Source organism: Equus quagga, chromosome 1, assembly GCF_021613505.1.
Source record: "Equus quagga isolate Etosha38 chromosome 1, UCLA_HA_Equagga_1.0, whole genome shotgun sequence".
In the NCBI taxonomy this organism is placed as follows: Eukaryota; Metazoa; Chordata; class Mammalia; order Perissodactyla; family Equidae; genus Equus; species Equus quagga.
This window is the reverse complement of record NC_060267.1, coordinates 174,605,318-174,622,771: the sequence shown is the minus strand read 5'-3', so window position 1 is coordinate 174,622,771 and position 17,454 is coordinate 174,605,318. Positions and strand designations below refer to the sequence as shown.

At 42.9% G+C, this 17,454-nt stretch overlaps 1 protein-coding gene across 1 annotated transcript in view; it reads right to left on the bottom strand.

Moving 5' to 3' along the window:
- LOC124237099 (ribonuclease inhibitor-like) overlaps nucleotides 1-17,454 on the bottom strand; it is a 53,956-nt gene that overhangs the window by 8,209 nt on the left and 28,293 nt on the right. The window contains exons 7-9 of the mRNA XM_046656373.1: nucleotides 15,762-15,857; nucleotides 7,218-7,353; nucleotides 777-883 (exon numbers count right to left, since the gene is read on the bottom strand). Of these exons, the coding sequence (XP_046512329.1) occupies nucleotides 777-883; nucleotides 7,218-7,353; nucleotides 15,762-15,857 (339 nt within the window). The remainder of the gene's footprint in view (nucleotides 1-776; nucleotides 884-7,217; nucleotides 7,354-15,761; nucleotides 15,858-17,454) is intronic.

The following is a 17,454-nucleotide window of genomic DNA, read 5'->3' as shown; positions in this document are numbered from 1 at the left end:
CTGTTTTATTGAAGAAATGATAAAGACCGAATGCTTGTACTACTTAATTCTCTCCACATAACCTGCCAGATAGTGCACCAAGATTTCTCCCCCCTTTTTTAAACATTGAATTTGGATTTTCAAATCTATTTATGATGTCTTTCACTGAGCTTTATTTAAAATCACATTTCCTCATCTTCTCTCATCAGCAGTAAGACTGGCTATCATTAACTCTGGTCATGCTTATTGGTGAAGGGGGCAAGGGAGATGGCCAATGTTAACTCACTCCATATGTGGTTCTCTAATTTTCAAAGGATTACATGGTCATAAAGTAGATTTAATGGTCTCCTGATGCCAATCACAATCGAACCATTCTTTGATGATCCAGAAAGCACATCAGAATCTTATGAGGGCTGTTACTTGCGTTTTCCAATTGATATCTGGAGAGATATTTGCAGGTTGGGTTGGGAAGGCGAATAGAGACTAGGAGAGAGTTCCTCAGAGAACAGGTGAGGATAAGAGAAAAGAGAGAAAAGAAAGGGTAACAGAGAAAATGTTGCCCAACAACATTCATTGCTTAGGTCAAAGACTACATATGACAGCATAAAAGTTCTTGAATTCTGCAAATCACTGGGCAATTTGACACAAAGATGGCTGGCCTGTGACAGTGTTCCTGGTCATCACATAGCTCAGGCCAGTTGTTTAATGAAAAACATGGAGCAAGTTTGGGGTAGTACAGCATTTGGGAAAGAGTGGATGTGGACAAGTAGAAGGGAACACAAACCAAAACACTCTACCTGTCTTTCTGGCTCGCAGTGCTTCAAGTATGTCAGCAGCAGCCCTTTCTCCCAGGCCATTGTTTCCAAGGTCAATTTCCCTTAAGTGGGCAGAGTATTTGATCAGGCTGACCAAAGGAAACGACAAAACAAAATGGCATTGTGCCAAGCACAGTTACTCAAAGAAACTCAATCCAGTTATTCTGGAGTATGATCTTTCTTTTCAGGTCCTCTCCAACCCCCCCGCCACGCCCCCCACGCCCATGACCCAGGTTGAAGCTGGAGACATCTTGAATACGTTTTTTTCAATTTAATCTCTCTAGTTTGGATGCCTCTCCTAAGTAAGTTGGTAGGATAAGGATTTTCAGTTGCCTTAAATCTTCCATTCATTTATTTATTCAAAAGATGCGTAGGGCTTCCCAGTTTTTTAGATTTTACATATCAGTAAAATGTCGAAAAACTTGGGGGGACTGATGAAGGTCAGCTTGGTAACTTTTAGTATGTCAAATAAATAACAACTTCCACCCAACAACACTTATAAAAGAACAAATATTTTTACGTAAAATTAGGAAGGGCAAAGACTTGAAATAAAGTATAGCTTTTTAAATCAAGCAAATGTAGTTTTATGAAAAATGAACACTCTAGCTGTCTTTATTTTTTCTAATCTCTTTGAGGATTATTGAAAATTCCTTCATGTCCTCGCACTGGCCTGCCAATTGGTCTTTGAGAATTTCTGGCGTCATGAGTGGACGTGGAATCTGACTGAAGGCCTAGGTCCCGAGTCAGCTTCTTCCTCTTGTCAACCATATGCTCATGGGAAGGCCATGTGCCCTCTTGGGTTTCACCTTCCCCATCTGTAAAATTGGCCTGAAAAGAGCTGTTCTGCCTATTTCACAAGGTTGTGGTGAAAATGGAATGGAGCAGTTCATATAAAGCCTCCTGCAAAATGACATACCAATGATGCTATTATATTGAGTGCATACTTACTAAGTCCGTATTATGTGCTTAACACGGCAGGGATTAACAGGAATTTAACACATGATCTCTGCTCTGAAAAAATTATCATATGACTATCAGTAAAACAATTTTTAGCCCTTACTATGTGCGGGGGATATGAAATTTCAGTTGGGGTCAGTAGCGAATACAATGCCACTCTCTTGCTCCTTGCACACATTTTCTATGATTCGGCAGCCAGAATTCAAAGCCAGGGCTGCATGACCCTTCCAGACTCTCCCTCTCTAAGATCTTGCTCCCAAGGAAACAGTCTGTCTAATCAGGACTTGACTGGCTTTGGCTTCCTGAACTGCTTATGTTCAATTCCTTCAGATGAGATAAGTAAGAACAGGAATGCTTCAAGGAGGAAGTGGGGGTGCACAGAAGGAGAGTGGAGAGTGTTGAAGGCAAACTTCACAACCTGACTGCAACTAGGTCTGATTCCAGAGGGCATGGATTTACCCACCACACGACACAGCCTCACATGAGCTTCGGTTTTGTGGGGCATTCACTACGCAAGAGATGTGATCAGGGCCACCCTTGTGATTAGAAGCACTTGTGCCCAGCACAAAGGGGCCTTCCAATGGTGTGAGTGGGGCTGAAATCCAGCCAAGCTCTGCTTGCCAAGTCCTGGGCCTGAGGCAGAGACCTGGAAAGGGTAACTTCCTCTGACTCATTGGCCAGAGGTGGCCAACTCTTTTAACTCATCTGTCCAGAGGGCCTCTTTTTCTAGTTTGTATAAAGGTGCCAGCTGCAGCCCTGGGTACTATATTTAGCATCTTACATACATGATCTCATTTAACCCTGTAGCAATCTCTGCAGTTAGACACTATTACTATCCTCAGTTTTACAAGTGAGGAAACCAAGATATAGAGAAGATATAGAGAAGTTAGCTAACTTGCTTAGGATTATACTGCTAGTAAACCGTGGAGCAGGGATGTGAACCCAGGCAGTCTGCTTGAAGATAACCATGATGCATGATTCACAGATACCAAGAAAATATGTTTTAATCTCCAATAGTTCCCAATTCTTACACTTAAAAAAAAAAGAACAAAAATATTTAAGTATTTAGTATCAGAACTAAAAAAACATGGGAAGGGAATTCCTGGCACTGGCGTGCATTGCTAGTGGTGTTTGTGTACCCTGACACGCAGAGCCGGCTTCACAGGTGTGGGGCCTGAGCTCAGAAGGGCTCCTCACTTGGTTTAGTTCTCTGCTATCAACATCTTGAAATTCTTAATTCATAATATTTGAACAAGAGCCCACGAGTTTCCATCTGCACTGGGTCCCCACGAATCCTATGGCCAGTTTTGCTGTCATGTTTAGTGTGCTCAGAGCAGAAAGCAAAATCTGCCAAAGGGTCAGCCTTAAGTAATTGTACTGTTCTGTCGGCCCCATAGAGCACTGCTAGATGAATCCTGATCAGAGGGAGGCCTGGGTCATGAGAGGGAGAACCAGCAGGGCCATTTGGCTCCTGCCTTAAGCTCAAAGAAGCCACCAATATTGGCTCTAGGGGTATTGGCTTTAGCAGATATTGAAAAAGAAGCCACTGATATTGGCTTTAGTAGAGCTTGGTAAGGCCTCATCACAAACAAAAGGCATGATATCCCATGTCCCTGGACCAGCTAATCTGAAGTTGAGGATAGACCCATGTGGTACCAAGGATGAAGAGGGCCAGTGGGTAGGCAGGTGATCAGTGCTCCATAATCTCCATCACTAAATCTTACCCCAACATAAATGCATATGCATAAGCCACTTTAAGTAAATATTCAGTTAAGCAGACCCCAGGAGCTGACTTGCTGGCAGGCCCCCAGACAAGCCCCTTGGCTCCCCATCCGTCCACTAAGCTCTTCCTCTGTAAATACTCAGGACTCTCAAGGGTAAAAGTTGAGGAGCCACAAATCTGTTCCCCAAAGTGCTCCTGGAGCCTGTTTGATCATCCTTCAACTCTCTCTCCAGCTGGCCCAGAACTGCGCTAGCCAGGGTAGGGTGGAGTTATGAAGATGATCCTTCTACTTCCAGGACACCAGCCTGTTAGCACTGCAGACAAGTGCCAAGGAGAGTGAGTGTTGAAGCTGAGAAGATGGAAATGAGGGAGGGGACCTGTCCTTGAGGTGAGCATGCAGCTCACTGCACAAGTCACATCAGAAGGTCACCAACTGCCAGTGAGATGCAGTGAGGCTGAAAAGACCCAGAATAGATGAATGATACAAAGACCATGGATGCTAAATTTGCACTAAGCTGCCTTTATGAGTTCAAGTTGGTTAGGTCACTAGAGTAGTAAAGAGAAAGTCTTAAAAGCAGCCAGAGAAAAAAGACAAATTATGTACAAAAAAACAAAGACAAAAGTGACGGCACATTTCTCTTTAGAAACAATGCAAGCAGAAGACAGTGGACCAACATCTTGAAAGTATTAACTGTCAACCAAGAATTCTATACCCCTCCCCCAAAATCTTTAAAAATGAAGGCAAAAAAAAAGACTTTTAGACATACAAAAGATTAGAGAATTCACCACCAGCAAATCAGGACTACGAGAAGTGTATAAAGTAAGTCCTTCAGACAGAAGGAAAATAATATTACATAGAAATTTGGATATATCCAAAAGAATGAGGAACACTAGAAATTGTAAATATGTGAATAAATACAAAAGACTTTCCCCTCTTATTTAAAAAAATAAACTGCTTAAAACAAACATAATAATCATAATGTATTCTGTGATTTTTAACATTTGTAAAAGTAGAATATATGACAACAAGAGCACAAAGGACGGGAGGGAATGGAAGCGTACTGTTGTAAAATTCTCATACTATGAGTGACGTAGTATATTAGTTGAAGGCAGCCTGTGATAGGGTAAAAATGAATGGTGTAAACACTAGAGCGACCACTAAAAAGAAAAAAGACAGAGGTATTAGCTAATGAGCCAATAAAAGAGATAAAAATGAAATTATAAACATTACTGAATCCCAAAACAGGCAGAAAACTAGTTAAAATAACAAATGAGACAAATAGAAAACAAATGGCAAGAAGGTAGATTAAAACCCAACTATATCGATAATCACATTAAGTGTAATGGTCTAAATGACAATTAAAAGATGGAGAATATCAAAACGGGTCAAAAAAGAAGGTCTCAACTATATGCTGTCTACAAGAAACCCAAATGGAATATAAAACACAAGTTAAAAGTAAAAGGATGGAGACAGATACATCATGCTAATATCAAGAGAAAGCTGGAGTGGCTATATTAATATAAGTCAAAGTATATTTCAGAGAAGGGAATACTACCAGAGATAAGAGATAAATATTACTAGGGACTTCAAATGATAATGAGGGTCAATTTGTTGAGAGATATTACAATCCTAAATGTTTATGCACCTAATAACAGAGCTTCAAAATACATGAGGTAAAACTGATTAAACTGCAAAGAGATATAAACAAAATCACAATAATCCCTCTCTCAATAATTGATAGAGCAAGTAAACAGAAAATTTGTAAAGACATAGAAGACCTGAACAACATTGTCAACCAATTTCACCTAATTGACATTTATGGAACATTCCATCCAATAATAGCAGAATGCACATTCTTTCCAAGTACACATAGAACATTTACTAAGATAGACCATAATCTGGGCAATAAAACAAGTATGTTCTCCAACCACAGCAGGATTTAGTTAGAAATCAACAAGAGAAAAATATCTGAAAAATTTACAAATATATGCAAACTAAACAGTACTCTTCTAAATAACCCATAGGTCAAAGAAGAAATCAAAAGGGAAATTAGAAAATAGTTTGAATGAAATACAACATACCAAAATTTGTGGGATGCATTGAAAGAGTGCTTAGTGTTAGTACAAACTTTTATATTAGAAAAATAAAACGCTTTAAAATCAATGACTTATGCTTTTACCTTAATAAACTAGAAGAAGAGCATATTAAACCCAAGGTAAGCAGAATAAAGGAAACAATAAAGATAAGGGAATAAATTAATGAAATTGAAGAAAGAAAAACATTAGAGAAAAGGGAAAGCTGGTTCTTTGAGAAGATAAATAAAACTAACAAATTTCTTATCAGATTGACTAGAAAAAAAGAGAGAGAATAAATGATCAACATCAAGAATGAAAGAGGCAACATCACTACAGATCCTACAGACATTAAAAGGATTACAAAGAAATATTCTGAATAACTTTATGCCAATAAACTTGAAAACTTAGATAAAATGAACAAATTTCTTGAAAAACACAAACTACCACAGCTTTACTCAAGTAAAAATAACCAGAATAGCCTATATCTATTAAAGAAATTGAATTTGTAGTTTAAAATCTTCCCATATAGAAAATTCCAGGTCCAAATGATTTCACTGGTGAATTCTACCAAATATTTAAGAATAAAATAATGCCAATTCTGCACAAATTTTTTAATAAAATAAACAAGGAGGGAACACTTCCTAACTCATTCTGTAAAGCCAGAATTACCTTGATCCCGATACAGATGAAGACACTACAGGAAAAGAAGAGCAAGGACCAATATTCCTCCTGAACATAGATGCAAAAATCCTTAGCAAAATGTTAGTAATATACTAAAAGGATAATATGCCATCAATATATTAAATCTAGCAAATATATTAAAAGGGTAATAAAATGAAATTTATTAACATAATTCTAGAAATAGTAGCAAAGCTATCCATGTGGAAATCTTCCCAACCTTCCTAAGTAAGGAAGTAAAGTATGTTAGAGAAGAAATCTTTTTCCTCTAAAGTAATATGTAGCCATCAATCAAACCCTTGAGCCTCAGATCGAGACTGTGCTCCGCTGTCCTTGTCTGCTCCAAGGGGCTGTAAGTACAGATGTCCTGAGATGGTATAGCCTGGAGCCCTCTACACAGCAAGCTTTCTTACAGTGCTGCAAATACTGACTCGTAGCTTGGCCCACTGGGTACCGGGTATGTGGATTCAAGAGAGCTGGACAGGGAGATGTCCAAGTTGTCAAGATAAACATGGCAAGGAAATATTCTGTTTTCCAGAAGCTTTTGAGAATAGCTGTGTCTTTCTGTCTAAGAAGATTGGGACAACTTTGTAATCAAACACAAGAGTGGTCACTTGAGTGGGCTGCCTTTCTTCCTCAGGTCACATTGCTATATTTGACATTATATCCTGATTTAGGGAAGAAGACCCTGGAGGTCATACCTCCTGTCTTTCCTCAGTTGCCAACTTCTTAAGATAGGGCTTCTAGTGAGGTCTTTGAGACCCCTTTGTGGGCTCACATGCAACTGTCTGCAGTGCCGTTTTTATGATTCCAGGCCTTCTCTTAAGACCACGTACCAAGACCAAGGTGGGTCACTGCTTCCCTCTCAGAGCTGAAAAACCTCACTTGGCACTGGTAACAAGCTGCAGTTAAACCATCATCCCCATGATTTAACCCAAGCACCTAGTTTTGGAAAGTGAACAAATAGAACCTCTTAATTTTCTACTCACCATGTTAAAATCTGAGTGAATTCCAACAAGCCTTTTTCTCCTTCGTTTCCTTTTCCATCTATGCCATTATCTGCCAAATGCAATTTCACTAACCAAGGACCAGCTTCAGTCAAACCTTTAACTTTTTTCTTGATTCCTACAAGAAAAACTAGAGTATTTTACTATTTTTAGACAACAGTTCCACTGTTTACCACCACCTAAGTTGATTTTATTTTTTAAGATTGTACTTATTTGACTTGTGTGAGCAGATGCATTATGCAATATAGTCAAGGAAATACATATAATTTAAGAAGTCCTTTTAAAAAATACTCAGTACATCCTTTATTCTGTACAACAGAAAGCCCAAAATTGCTCTGTATGAGAGGAAATCTCATTTAAGATTTAGATTGTTGCCTTTACTTTGGCTAAAGAGGAAAATCAATGTTTCTGGAAATTTTTTGGTACAAGATGAATAAGTTGTCCACGTATCCTGGGAAAGTGATAGCCCTTATACAGAGATTCAGCCCTATAAAAAAGCCTGCAAAGCTGTCACATTTTTTGAGTTCTAGAAGGACATGTTTGAAGGGGAGAAACCATCCTGCCTCTGTAGATGTCACGACTGTGGTCAGTGGTCCTGGAGTCTGGTTCACCCTTGTCGGTCTATCCGGTTTCATAAAGCTCAGTGTCAGCGCTGCGGAGTGGCATCACGTACCCGTTCAGCTCACACCAGTTTAGGTTTAGGAGTTTAGCAAAAAACACCAAAAAAACAAACAAAAAAAACCCCCCAAAACCACGAAGGGGATGGAGAAAGAGAAATCCAGACACGAACCTGGCTCACCCACGCAGTAAGTGTGAGATGGGAGAGCCGGATCTCCAGTCCCAGAGCCAGATCGCTTCCCGGGAGCCTCCAAGTGTTTGAAATTATATACTTTTTGCAACATGACCGCCCAAACACTAGCCAACTGCTGCATCTGGGGCTCAAGTGAGAAACAGCGATCTGTTCCAAAGCTGGGGAAGAAACCACGTGGAACTTACAGATGGTATGTCTACATGTCGTATTGTGTGGGCAATTCAAGGGGTTTTAAAGGACCATTTAGCTACACACTAATTGTGCCTAACATACTTGAGAACCTAGCCCCAGGGCTAGACGAGGACTCTTCTGCACTTGCATTCATTCGGCACTCAACAAATCTTTCTGAGCTCCTCTTCTGTGCCAGGCACCGTTCCTGGCAGTGGGACTGCAACAGGCAACAGAAGAGACAAAACCGCCTGGCCTCACGACGCTGACCTGAAGTGAGCCAACTGTGCGCAGGAAGAGAAGAGTCGCTGATAGCCAAGTGTAAGTTTGCAAGTCATGAAGGAGAACTGACCTTTTAGGAAAAGGTGATAACTTTGGATATTGGGCCATTCTAGTTTGCCAGTTCTTTAAAAAAAAAAAAAGTATGCTTTACAAAAAGTCACTTGGTTTCTTTGGATAGGAATCTAATTTGCTGGGTTGTTGAACGAGATAGACAGGGTTTATTTTCCTTCAAAACACAGTTGGAGGGAAGAAAACTGCCTCATCCTTTAGTTTTATTGGGGATGAGCCTAATGTGTCCATATCTCATTTGTCCTTAAATCCAGGGCATGCGGCTGATAAGATAACAGTGCTAATAGACTAGAACGTATCTGGAACATTGTAGGTTTTCAATAACTTTTTGTGGAATAAATGAACGAATCAATGAGCAGGGGAGTGCAGAGTGCAATCATAGCGTGGAAACTTCTATCTCACTGTTCATTGTTTTTCCAAGTACAGCACAGGTAATAATGCCTTGAGACCACTCATGAACATAAAATAGAATATGATTTTTCTATTTATAAAATCTCTTCACAAACATAAATGCCTTTGAAAAGTGAAGTTTATTGCCCGGAATGATTAACGATGTGGAGACTGATTGCATGTGGCACTCATTTCTTTTTGCCCCCTTCTGGCATGCCAGAAAGCAGCAGTGGTGAAACACGAGGCCAAGGGGGCCAAGGCCAAAGGCCAAAGGCCAAATTCCTGTGCAGCCACTCAGCTTTGCAAGGAGAGAAACCCTCTCAGCCAGGCTGCCCTGGCTTAGCTAGCGTGGCACAGATGTCTGCCCCTGAAGAGGAAAGGGGCTGCCCAGCCTGTGACTGTCCTGGTACAGCTTGCACCCCCGTGGGAAAAACAATCTAAATCTCCCTCCAACTGGGAGGGACATGTCACCTGTGCCTATGAAGAATAAACAGTTTGGAAAATGCTAGTCCAAACCCCTTTCCAGAATTTAGACCTCACGCGAGTCACAGTGCCCTGTTGAGGGGGGAAGGCCGAGGCTGCTTCATACAGGGATTGCCTGCTCCGGGCCTTCAACCAAAGTTCAAGCAGAACTAAACTCTTTTCTCTGGATGGAAAACAAATTCCTTGGAGTAAAAGTGAGTACATGCTGAGCCCCTGGTAATACCTGATCCACTCCAGCTGTATTCACTCCATCCTATTTTTACCTAATCTTACATTTCTCTGCTTTAAAACAAAACCAAGCTCACCAACAACGACCACTTTAACTTACCCCCCTCTGTCTCAGAGAACTTAGTGGGGGCATAGCGATGCCAGTTGTGTCTAAGAGGCAGAGTGGCGTAGAGATAGAAGCAGAGTCTCCAGGTTAAAAACCTCTTTCTGAAAAATGCTGTGTGACTCCCCAGAAAGTCACTTAGCTTCTCTGAAACTAAATTTCCTTATTGCTAACATAGAGATCATAATAGTCATCTCCTAGATGCATTGTAAAAATCGACTGGGAAGCATGGTGAAATAATGGTTGTAGAGGCACTTAGTACACAGGAAATATTGCTGCCTAGCTTCCCAGCTTCAGTTCTGGATTTTGTAAGTCATTGAACACCGGCGTGGAGAAGCTCCATGTGTAACAAGTCCTCCCTTCTGCCACTGCCTCCTGAGGATCACACACATATTTCTGCCACCCGCACGCCTCTCCCTGGAAGCCGCTCCACAGATCCAAGAGGGACTCACTCAACCTTGGGCTCCCTCCCACTTTCTCTTTAGTTAATTGCCCAGATCCCCAAATTGTCCCTGATTTCAGAATCTTACAGCTCTCAGTGAACTGGCCACTAGGTCCTGTCAATCTCCCTCCGAAACAGATCCAGACTCTATCTTCCCATCACTCGGTTCTGCACTTCCGTGGTTCTACATTCTCTTGTCTGAACCGTCGTAAAAGCCTCTGAACCAGCCTCCCATCCTCCAGACGTTCCTCTCTCTAAAGCACCTTCTGCACAGCTGCCCGAAGTTCTGTTCAAAAATCCACTTCTCATTATGTCACTGTCTTGCTTCACAGCCATCATGGCTCCCGCTTTGCACACAGGACAAAGTCTAACTCTTTAACAGCAGTCATGGCTTTTGGGCATGTGGGTCCACTGGCCTTTCCAGCAACATCTCTAGCCACTCGCCCAACGACCGCTCTGTGGTGGACGTCACACCTCCCTCATGCTGACCACTGCCGGCTCTTGGCCCCCTGCACCCTTTCTCCCGTGCTTCCCTCCGCCTAGAATGCCCTCGCTCTCCCAGATGCCGAGCCTCTGCTCATCCCTTCCCGAGAGAGCTCTACTTCCTGTGTGGCCAGCACCCAGAGGGCAAGTGTAAACCTTCATAGACCAGAAGGTTCCTCTTCTCTTCCCTGACTCTCCGGCCTCCTCTGGGACCACCAGGACACGGGGGCATCCGATTGTTTCACTTAACCACAGCTCTCTCCATCGGTGGATGCCGGGTCCTGGTCAGACCTCCTTGTTGAGGTTGACTTTTTTTTAAACCTGTTAAAAATAGCTTCTTTCCATCAACAAGGAACACGCGTGATTTCCTGTGTAATTACCAGAGGTTTGTAAACCAAAACATAAATTCCGCTTGCTTGATTGCAAGACTTAAGGAAGCAGAGGGTAATTAGTGTCAGATGATTTACATCTTGGACCTTGGAACCTGCCTGTAAAGGTTTCCATTGTTTAGCTATCACTCCAGGATAAAATCCCAAAATAATTTCAGGATTATAACTGGTGACTTCCTGATTTGGAACTAATAAAGCTGTTCTGAAGATTACGTGTTAACTTTTGAACTTGACCTTTGCATTCCTTAATGCTGCTAGCATTCCTATGGACTCTGGCTAGCATACAAGCAATAACGCCTTATTTGGGGAAGTGAATTCACCCCTTGGGTGGCATTGGTGCTGTTGTAAAGGTCTGATCAATCCCAAGTGTGTGGACTGACCATTTTATGGTTAGATTTTGTCCCCTGTACATGTCTAAGTCATGCACTAGCCTTTCCAGTCCTAAATCCTCGAGAATTAAAACAATCCTGGGAGCTACGTGTGGGGCTTGAGCCAGGAAGCAGAGCAGGCTCAGGTGACAGGACACCTCTGCATCCTTGCTGGGTCTTTCTGGAACTTCTGGGGCTTTGAGATGATGAGGCAGGGCTGGGCGAAAGGGGCTCAGGGAAGCCATCTTCTCTGCAGATGACTATTCCTGACAACCTTTGGGTGACTTCTAGTCTTCGGCCATCTTCTGGCTCTTTATGAACAAGACAGGCTCGTGACTAGTCATAGGCCAAGCCAGACATCACCCACTTGAGTGTCGCCAGGCCCGGGTGGCCCAGGCCCTGTGTACCTGTGGGACAGTGTCACGGGGCTCAGAAGTGAGCCAGGCTGGCTTTAGAAGAGACAGAGAAGATGGAAGAGAAATGGGCCCGGGTGCTATTTGTTCTGTGGTTTCTATGGCAGAGAAGAGGCACGTAGGAGCCTCACTCTGCCCTCTGACTTTCTTTCCTGAGCAAAATAAAGCAAGAGTAGGCAATCTGATTTCTTTCAATTCTAAAACTCGTTCTCAAAGTGTGGACCCTGGACCAATTGCCTCGGCATCACCTGGGAACTTGATAGAAAAGCAAATTCTGCAGCCTTCCCTCAGATCTACTGATTCAGGACCTTGCGGGAGCAGGGCCCAGCAGCCTGTGTTCTAACAAGCCCTCAGGGTGCCTCTGCTGCGCAAGTTTGAGAACCTCTGATCTAATGATTCCTCATGTTCCGTGGTGCTTTGAGGCAGGTCTGGTATGCACAAACAGATGTCTAACCTCTGCAGGCACAGAAATGGAATACTTTGCCTCTTCTATCAACTTATAAATGGCTGCTAATGTAAAGTTGTTAGGTTCTTATAATTAAACATTCAGAGAGGAGCAATAAAAGGTGTCAGGCTTCTGAATAGGGGTTTTGATTTGTACCATATTGTGAGTTCGACTTCCTAAGCAGCAGGCCAAAAGCCTCCTGTTCACAAAGGGGTGAGCATAAAAATAGCTTGGCTGTTTCCACTTGGGACCAAATGGAAACCGTCTGGACTCCTCACCCAGGAGGCTGATGTAAACCAGCTCGGTCTGACTCTTTATTGTGAAACAAATAAAACTCTCCCCAAGACCAAACTCACCCCCGAACAAACACCTTATGACTGTGAAGGTAATTATCCAATGTGGGAAAATTAACTTGTTTTGTGAACTCTGAAAAGCAAGAAAATGGTCTGTTCTGACAAGAAGCTACAAAATTGTTTTTATTGGTTCGAGGCAAAGGATATCTTGGGAGACGAAAGACTTTAATGGCTCCCATTGTCCACTGGACTAAGTCCAAACTCTCAGCCTGACATGCAAAGTCCTCCTTAACATGACCCACCCCTCTTGACGGGTCCACCCTCCCACATCCTCTTGTTCCAGCTAAACTTGTGTGCTTGTGGCTTGCATTGTTAAGGCCTTTCTTCATCACTTACATCCTTCCTCAGGTTAAGTCCTTTCTTTTTTTCCACCCTGCACCAGCAACTAGCTTATTCACAAAGCCTCCTCCCCCATTCCAGACCTGGGAGAGAATGCTCTTCTCTGATCCCAGTGTCCATGCTTGGCCCTTGGCAGATGCTGCCTTGTGTGGCTATTTGTGTTCTGGGTGTGTATCCTGTTTCTAAACTGCATGTCCCCTTGCTATGGTTGAATTGTGTCCCCTGCCAAAATTCATATGTTGAAGTCCTAACCCCCCTTCCCGTTATTCAGAATGTGACCTTATTTGGAAATAGGATTGTGGCAGAAGTAATTCGTTAAGAGGAGGTCATACTAGAGTAGAGTGGGCCCCTAATCCAATATGACCGATGTTCCTATAAGAAGGGGAGGATTGGACAAAGGCACACACAGGGAGAATGCCATGTGAACATGAAGGCAAAGATTGGGGTGATGCAACCAGAAGCCAAGGAACACCAAGAATGGTCAGCAAAGCAACAAAAGCTAGAGAGAGGCATGGAAAGATTCTCCCTCAGAACCCCCAGAAAGAACCAACTCTGCCAACACCTTGAGCTTGACTTCCAGCCTGCAGAACTGTGAGACAACATATTTCTGTTGTTTAAGCTCCCCCAGTCTGGTACTCTGTTATGGGAGCCCTAGCAAATGAATACACCCCGAAAAGGCAGGAGCACCCCTTGTGCCCCGCACAGAGCTGGTGCTTGATAACAATTTTCTGTTGAGGCAGCTGCAGTGACCGGAAAGTAAGCTCCTTGGGGCAGGGACCAGGGATATCCCTCACTACATCCCTCACATACCAGCCCAAAATGACCCCGAGGACATTTCATTTCATCAGTGCTGACTGAAACAATGACCAGAGGCAGCCTGCAGTTCTTCAAGGCCTCTGCCTGTTCCCGGGCAAACCTCAAGATACTGGGCTCCTCCAGGGGCCTGGTGGGAGAGTATATCTGGTCATGAACATCAAAATAAGCATGTCTGGTACTTTTGTAATGGCTGTTAGTAGCTGAAAGGTATTGTGACCTGGGCCTCAACATACCTATTATTTAAAAGCTGAAGGATGAATAATTGTTTTGCTCTCTTTTTGACTTTTCCCTCAAACTATCCACCTTCTATGAAGGTTTAACATCTCCAGAGCCTACATGTGGGTGGGGAGCGAGGGTCTTGGGTTGGGGGTGGCACACAGGAGAAGTCGTATTCGCAAAGGGCCTCATATTCGCATCCTGGTGTCATCACCTGATGAGGTTATGCATGCGTTCTCTGTGTTTTTATGTGTATTAGAAGAGTTTGCTTGTTAAATGTAAAAACTTCAACTATTATGCAATTTTTTTAAACTTCTTTGCCATTAACTAATTTAATTTTTTTTTTTTTTTTTATCAGGAAGGCTCAACAAATTGAAGTGGTCAGAGCCTCACTCCAGCCTGAGAAGCCTTGAAGTTCCCAGATAGATTTTGGCCTTTCGGTCTTCCTGCAATGCCAAGTTGACGCACAGCATGATACAGACATTCAGTCTCTGTCCTTGTTACCAGTTTCTGTTAAAAGTCTACATACAGAGTTAGAATCAGAGACCCAGCACTCCTGCCCTCTCAGATGTCAAATGGCCCAGTGTAAGGACTGTCCTCTATGGGGCCACCTGTCCTGGAGATGCCGATCATCCTCATCCCCACAGGACCCCAACCAATTCGTCTGAAAGGATATTTGGTTGAAAATATTCCCAAATGGCAACTGTCTAAAACAAATGATAACCTGGCATGGTTCTTTTTTTTTTTTCCTTTTAGTAGATTTCCCAAAATCTGCTAGTACTCTCCAGTGGAAAGACTATATTGACATCAGACAACAGAAAAAAGGCCTGATAAATTTTCTCACTTTATATTTTCATTTGGCTTTTTAGATCTTAAGAATTTATATTTTCTAATTCAGTGAGATTTCATGGAGGAGATATGTTAATTCAGAGACAGAAAAAAGACCAATCAAAACAGACGAAAACTGAGGAAGAGAAAGCCAAAGGGCAAAGAGCTTCATTACAAGGGCTTATTGCCTTTCACACACTAACCTTACAGAAAAAAAATGAAGTGGACTGAAACAGAACAACACGAAATTAGGTTAGCCTCCATGAACAGTCTCCCAAAGACTGTGCCCATGACACGCCCAGTGATCATCTTGTCCTGTCTCTTTACATCTTCAAATTGTTAAAGCTGGAGTGGAATTTAGGAAGCTGTGAGCACAAAGTTCTCGAACTGCAGATTAGGATGCTGAGACGCGGGCATCGGGGCAGGTTCTGGGACTAGAATCCTGGCTTCCCAACACTTAGCTGCAAACCCTTAATATTGGACAGCTTCTCATTTAGTTTAATCTTGCTCAGAGGTTGTGGAGTTGGTGATTTCTTAAAATTCCCTCTAACTGACTCAGTTTCTAAGCAATGAGCGTAGGAGAGAAGTCCCCAAGCTGGATTGATCAGGTCCTGCTGGCGGTTTATTGCAGATATTCCCAGACCAGCCTGGGCCCCACCATCGTTTTGTGGCCTTGTTGAGTGTGCCAAGACTAATTCCCCTGGTGGATATGGCTAGCTGTTCTGTTTTTGGGTCATATGAAGCCATAAAAACCCTGAGTAATTTTTTTCTCCGCTTGAGTTTTTCTCTCTGTCTGGGGTAATTACTTCTGTAGTGGGAACACAGAGCCCATGAAAGGAGGAAGTGATGAAGGAAAGGAAGGAAGTGGGAGGAATAGCTGAAACAACACAACAACAATACCTTTCTTTCTCTTATTCTTCCCTGAAGTAGTTTTCACTGTTACAGCTCCAGATGACTTTGTAATCGGGTTCAAAGTTGAACTTGCTCTGTGGCTGACTGTATGAAAAAAGAAAAGCCTGTTCAAAGTTGCATGCATGGGTTTTTGACACACACTGAAATTGGTTATTGCCTTCATTTAATGTATACTTTGGGCAGAGATATTTCTCATAAGAGAATTATCTGACCCATTGTCAAAACCACATTCACTTCTGTTCAGTCCTGTCTTTTCCCTATTTCTCTCCTCAAAGGCGTGAGGAGAGCCTGTACCCAGGAGGGCCCCAAGAACTGTCATGCAAGGCCTTGTGTTGATTCTTCTTTACATTCCACAGCTGTGCTCTGTAAAAGTCACTCTAAACCTCTGGGATTAGTAAGAATATAGCAGAGAGGAACACATTCGGGGCACATTTAAAAAAAGTATATTAGTATATCATCACTCTGGAGTTGTTCTGGACTCTTCCTTTCCTTGCACCCATATCCATCCCTCAGGAAGTAGTACAGATGCTGAACCTACCACTTCTTACCACCCCGTGCTACCACCCTCACCTCACCTGGGGAGACACCTCTCACCACCACCTCTCACCTGGATGACGACAGCCTCCCAATAGGCCTCCCTGCTGCCCCCTCAAGGTATCCTTGCTGCCCAGATTGAGGGGTCCTTCTCAAACTTAGGTCCCATCAGTCACTCCTCTGCTCTTTCCTGGCTAACAAGGTCCTTGACCCTTGGCCCTTGTTATTGCCCAGGTGCCCTGCTGCTCCTTGTGCATCTTGGGGTCCTGTGGGCCTTGGAGCCTTGGCACAGGCTGTCCGCTCTGCCTGGACTGTTGTCCCCATTTATCTGTGGGCTCACTCCCTCACCTCCTGTGTCTGTAGACAAATGCTACCTTGTCCAGGAGGCCTACACTCAACCATCTATTTAAAATCACACCTGGTCCGACTTCTTCCTCAGACTCCCACACTTGCTTATCTTGCTCAACTTTTTCTTTTTCCACAGCAATCATCACCTTCTAACAAACTATATATAGCATATATATATTTATTATGTTTTTAAAATATTATCTGACTGCCCCCAAACACATACACCCCTGTACCACATGCCTCCTCGGGCCAGGGATATTTGTTTTATGTGCTAACGTATCCCAAGCACAGGGGAGAGTACCTGGCATATATTAGGAGATACACACCCACGTGTGGGCACACACACATTTGACGAAGGAAGGAAGCAGCATCATTACTAAGATTGTGTTTTACACGTTATAACGAGTAAATAAGAAAACAAACTTGTCATTGGATCATGAGGCATTCGTTTCTCTTTGTCAGCAACAGAAAGCCGCGTGCCTGACTCTGTCAGGAAGGAGAAGGTGCTGGAAGGCCTGGGAGCAGCTCACAGAACAGGAGAGAAACCAAACATTTGGGCCTTACAAAGCAGCAGCCTCAAAAAATTTTTGCTCTCATAACACCCCAGAGGCATGTGGAAAAGCTATAGACTATCTTGCACGGTTTTAGGTATGTATTGTGGAAATTAATTAAAGAAACCTTAACTAAATTGGAGTCCAGAGGGCCTGTAGGGGGAGCTCTCCCTCCCCTCACGGTCAACTACACCAAACAACTAGAGACTGAGGGTTGAATTTCTGACAGGAAGTACAACTACTTTACT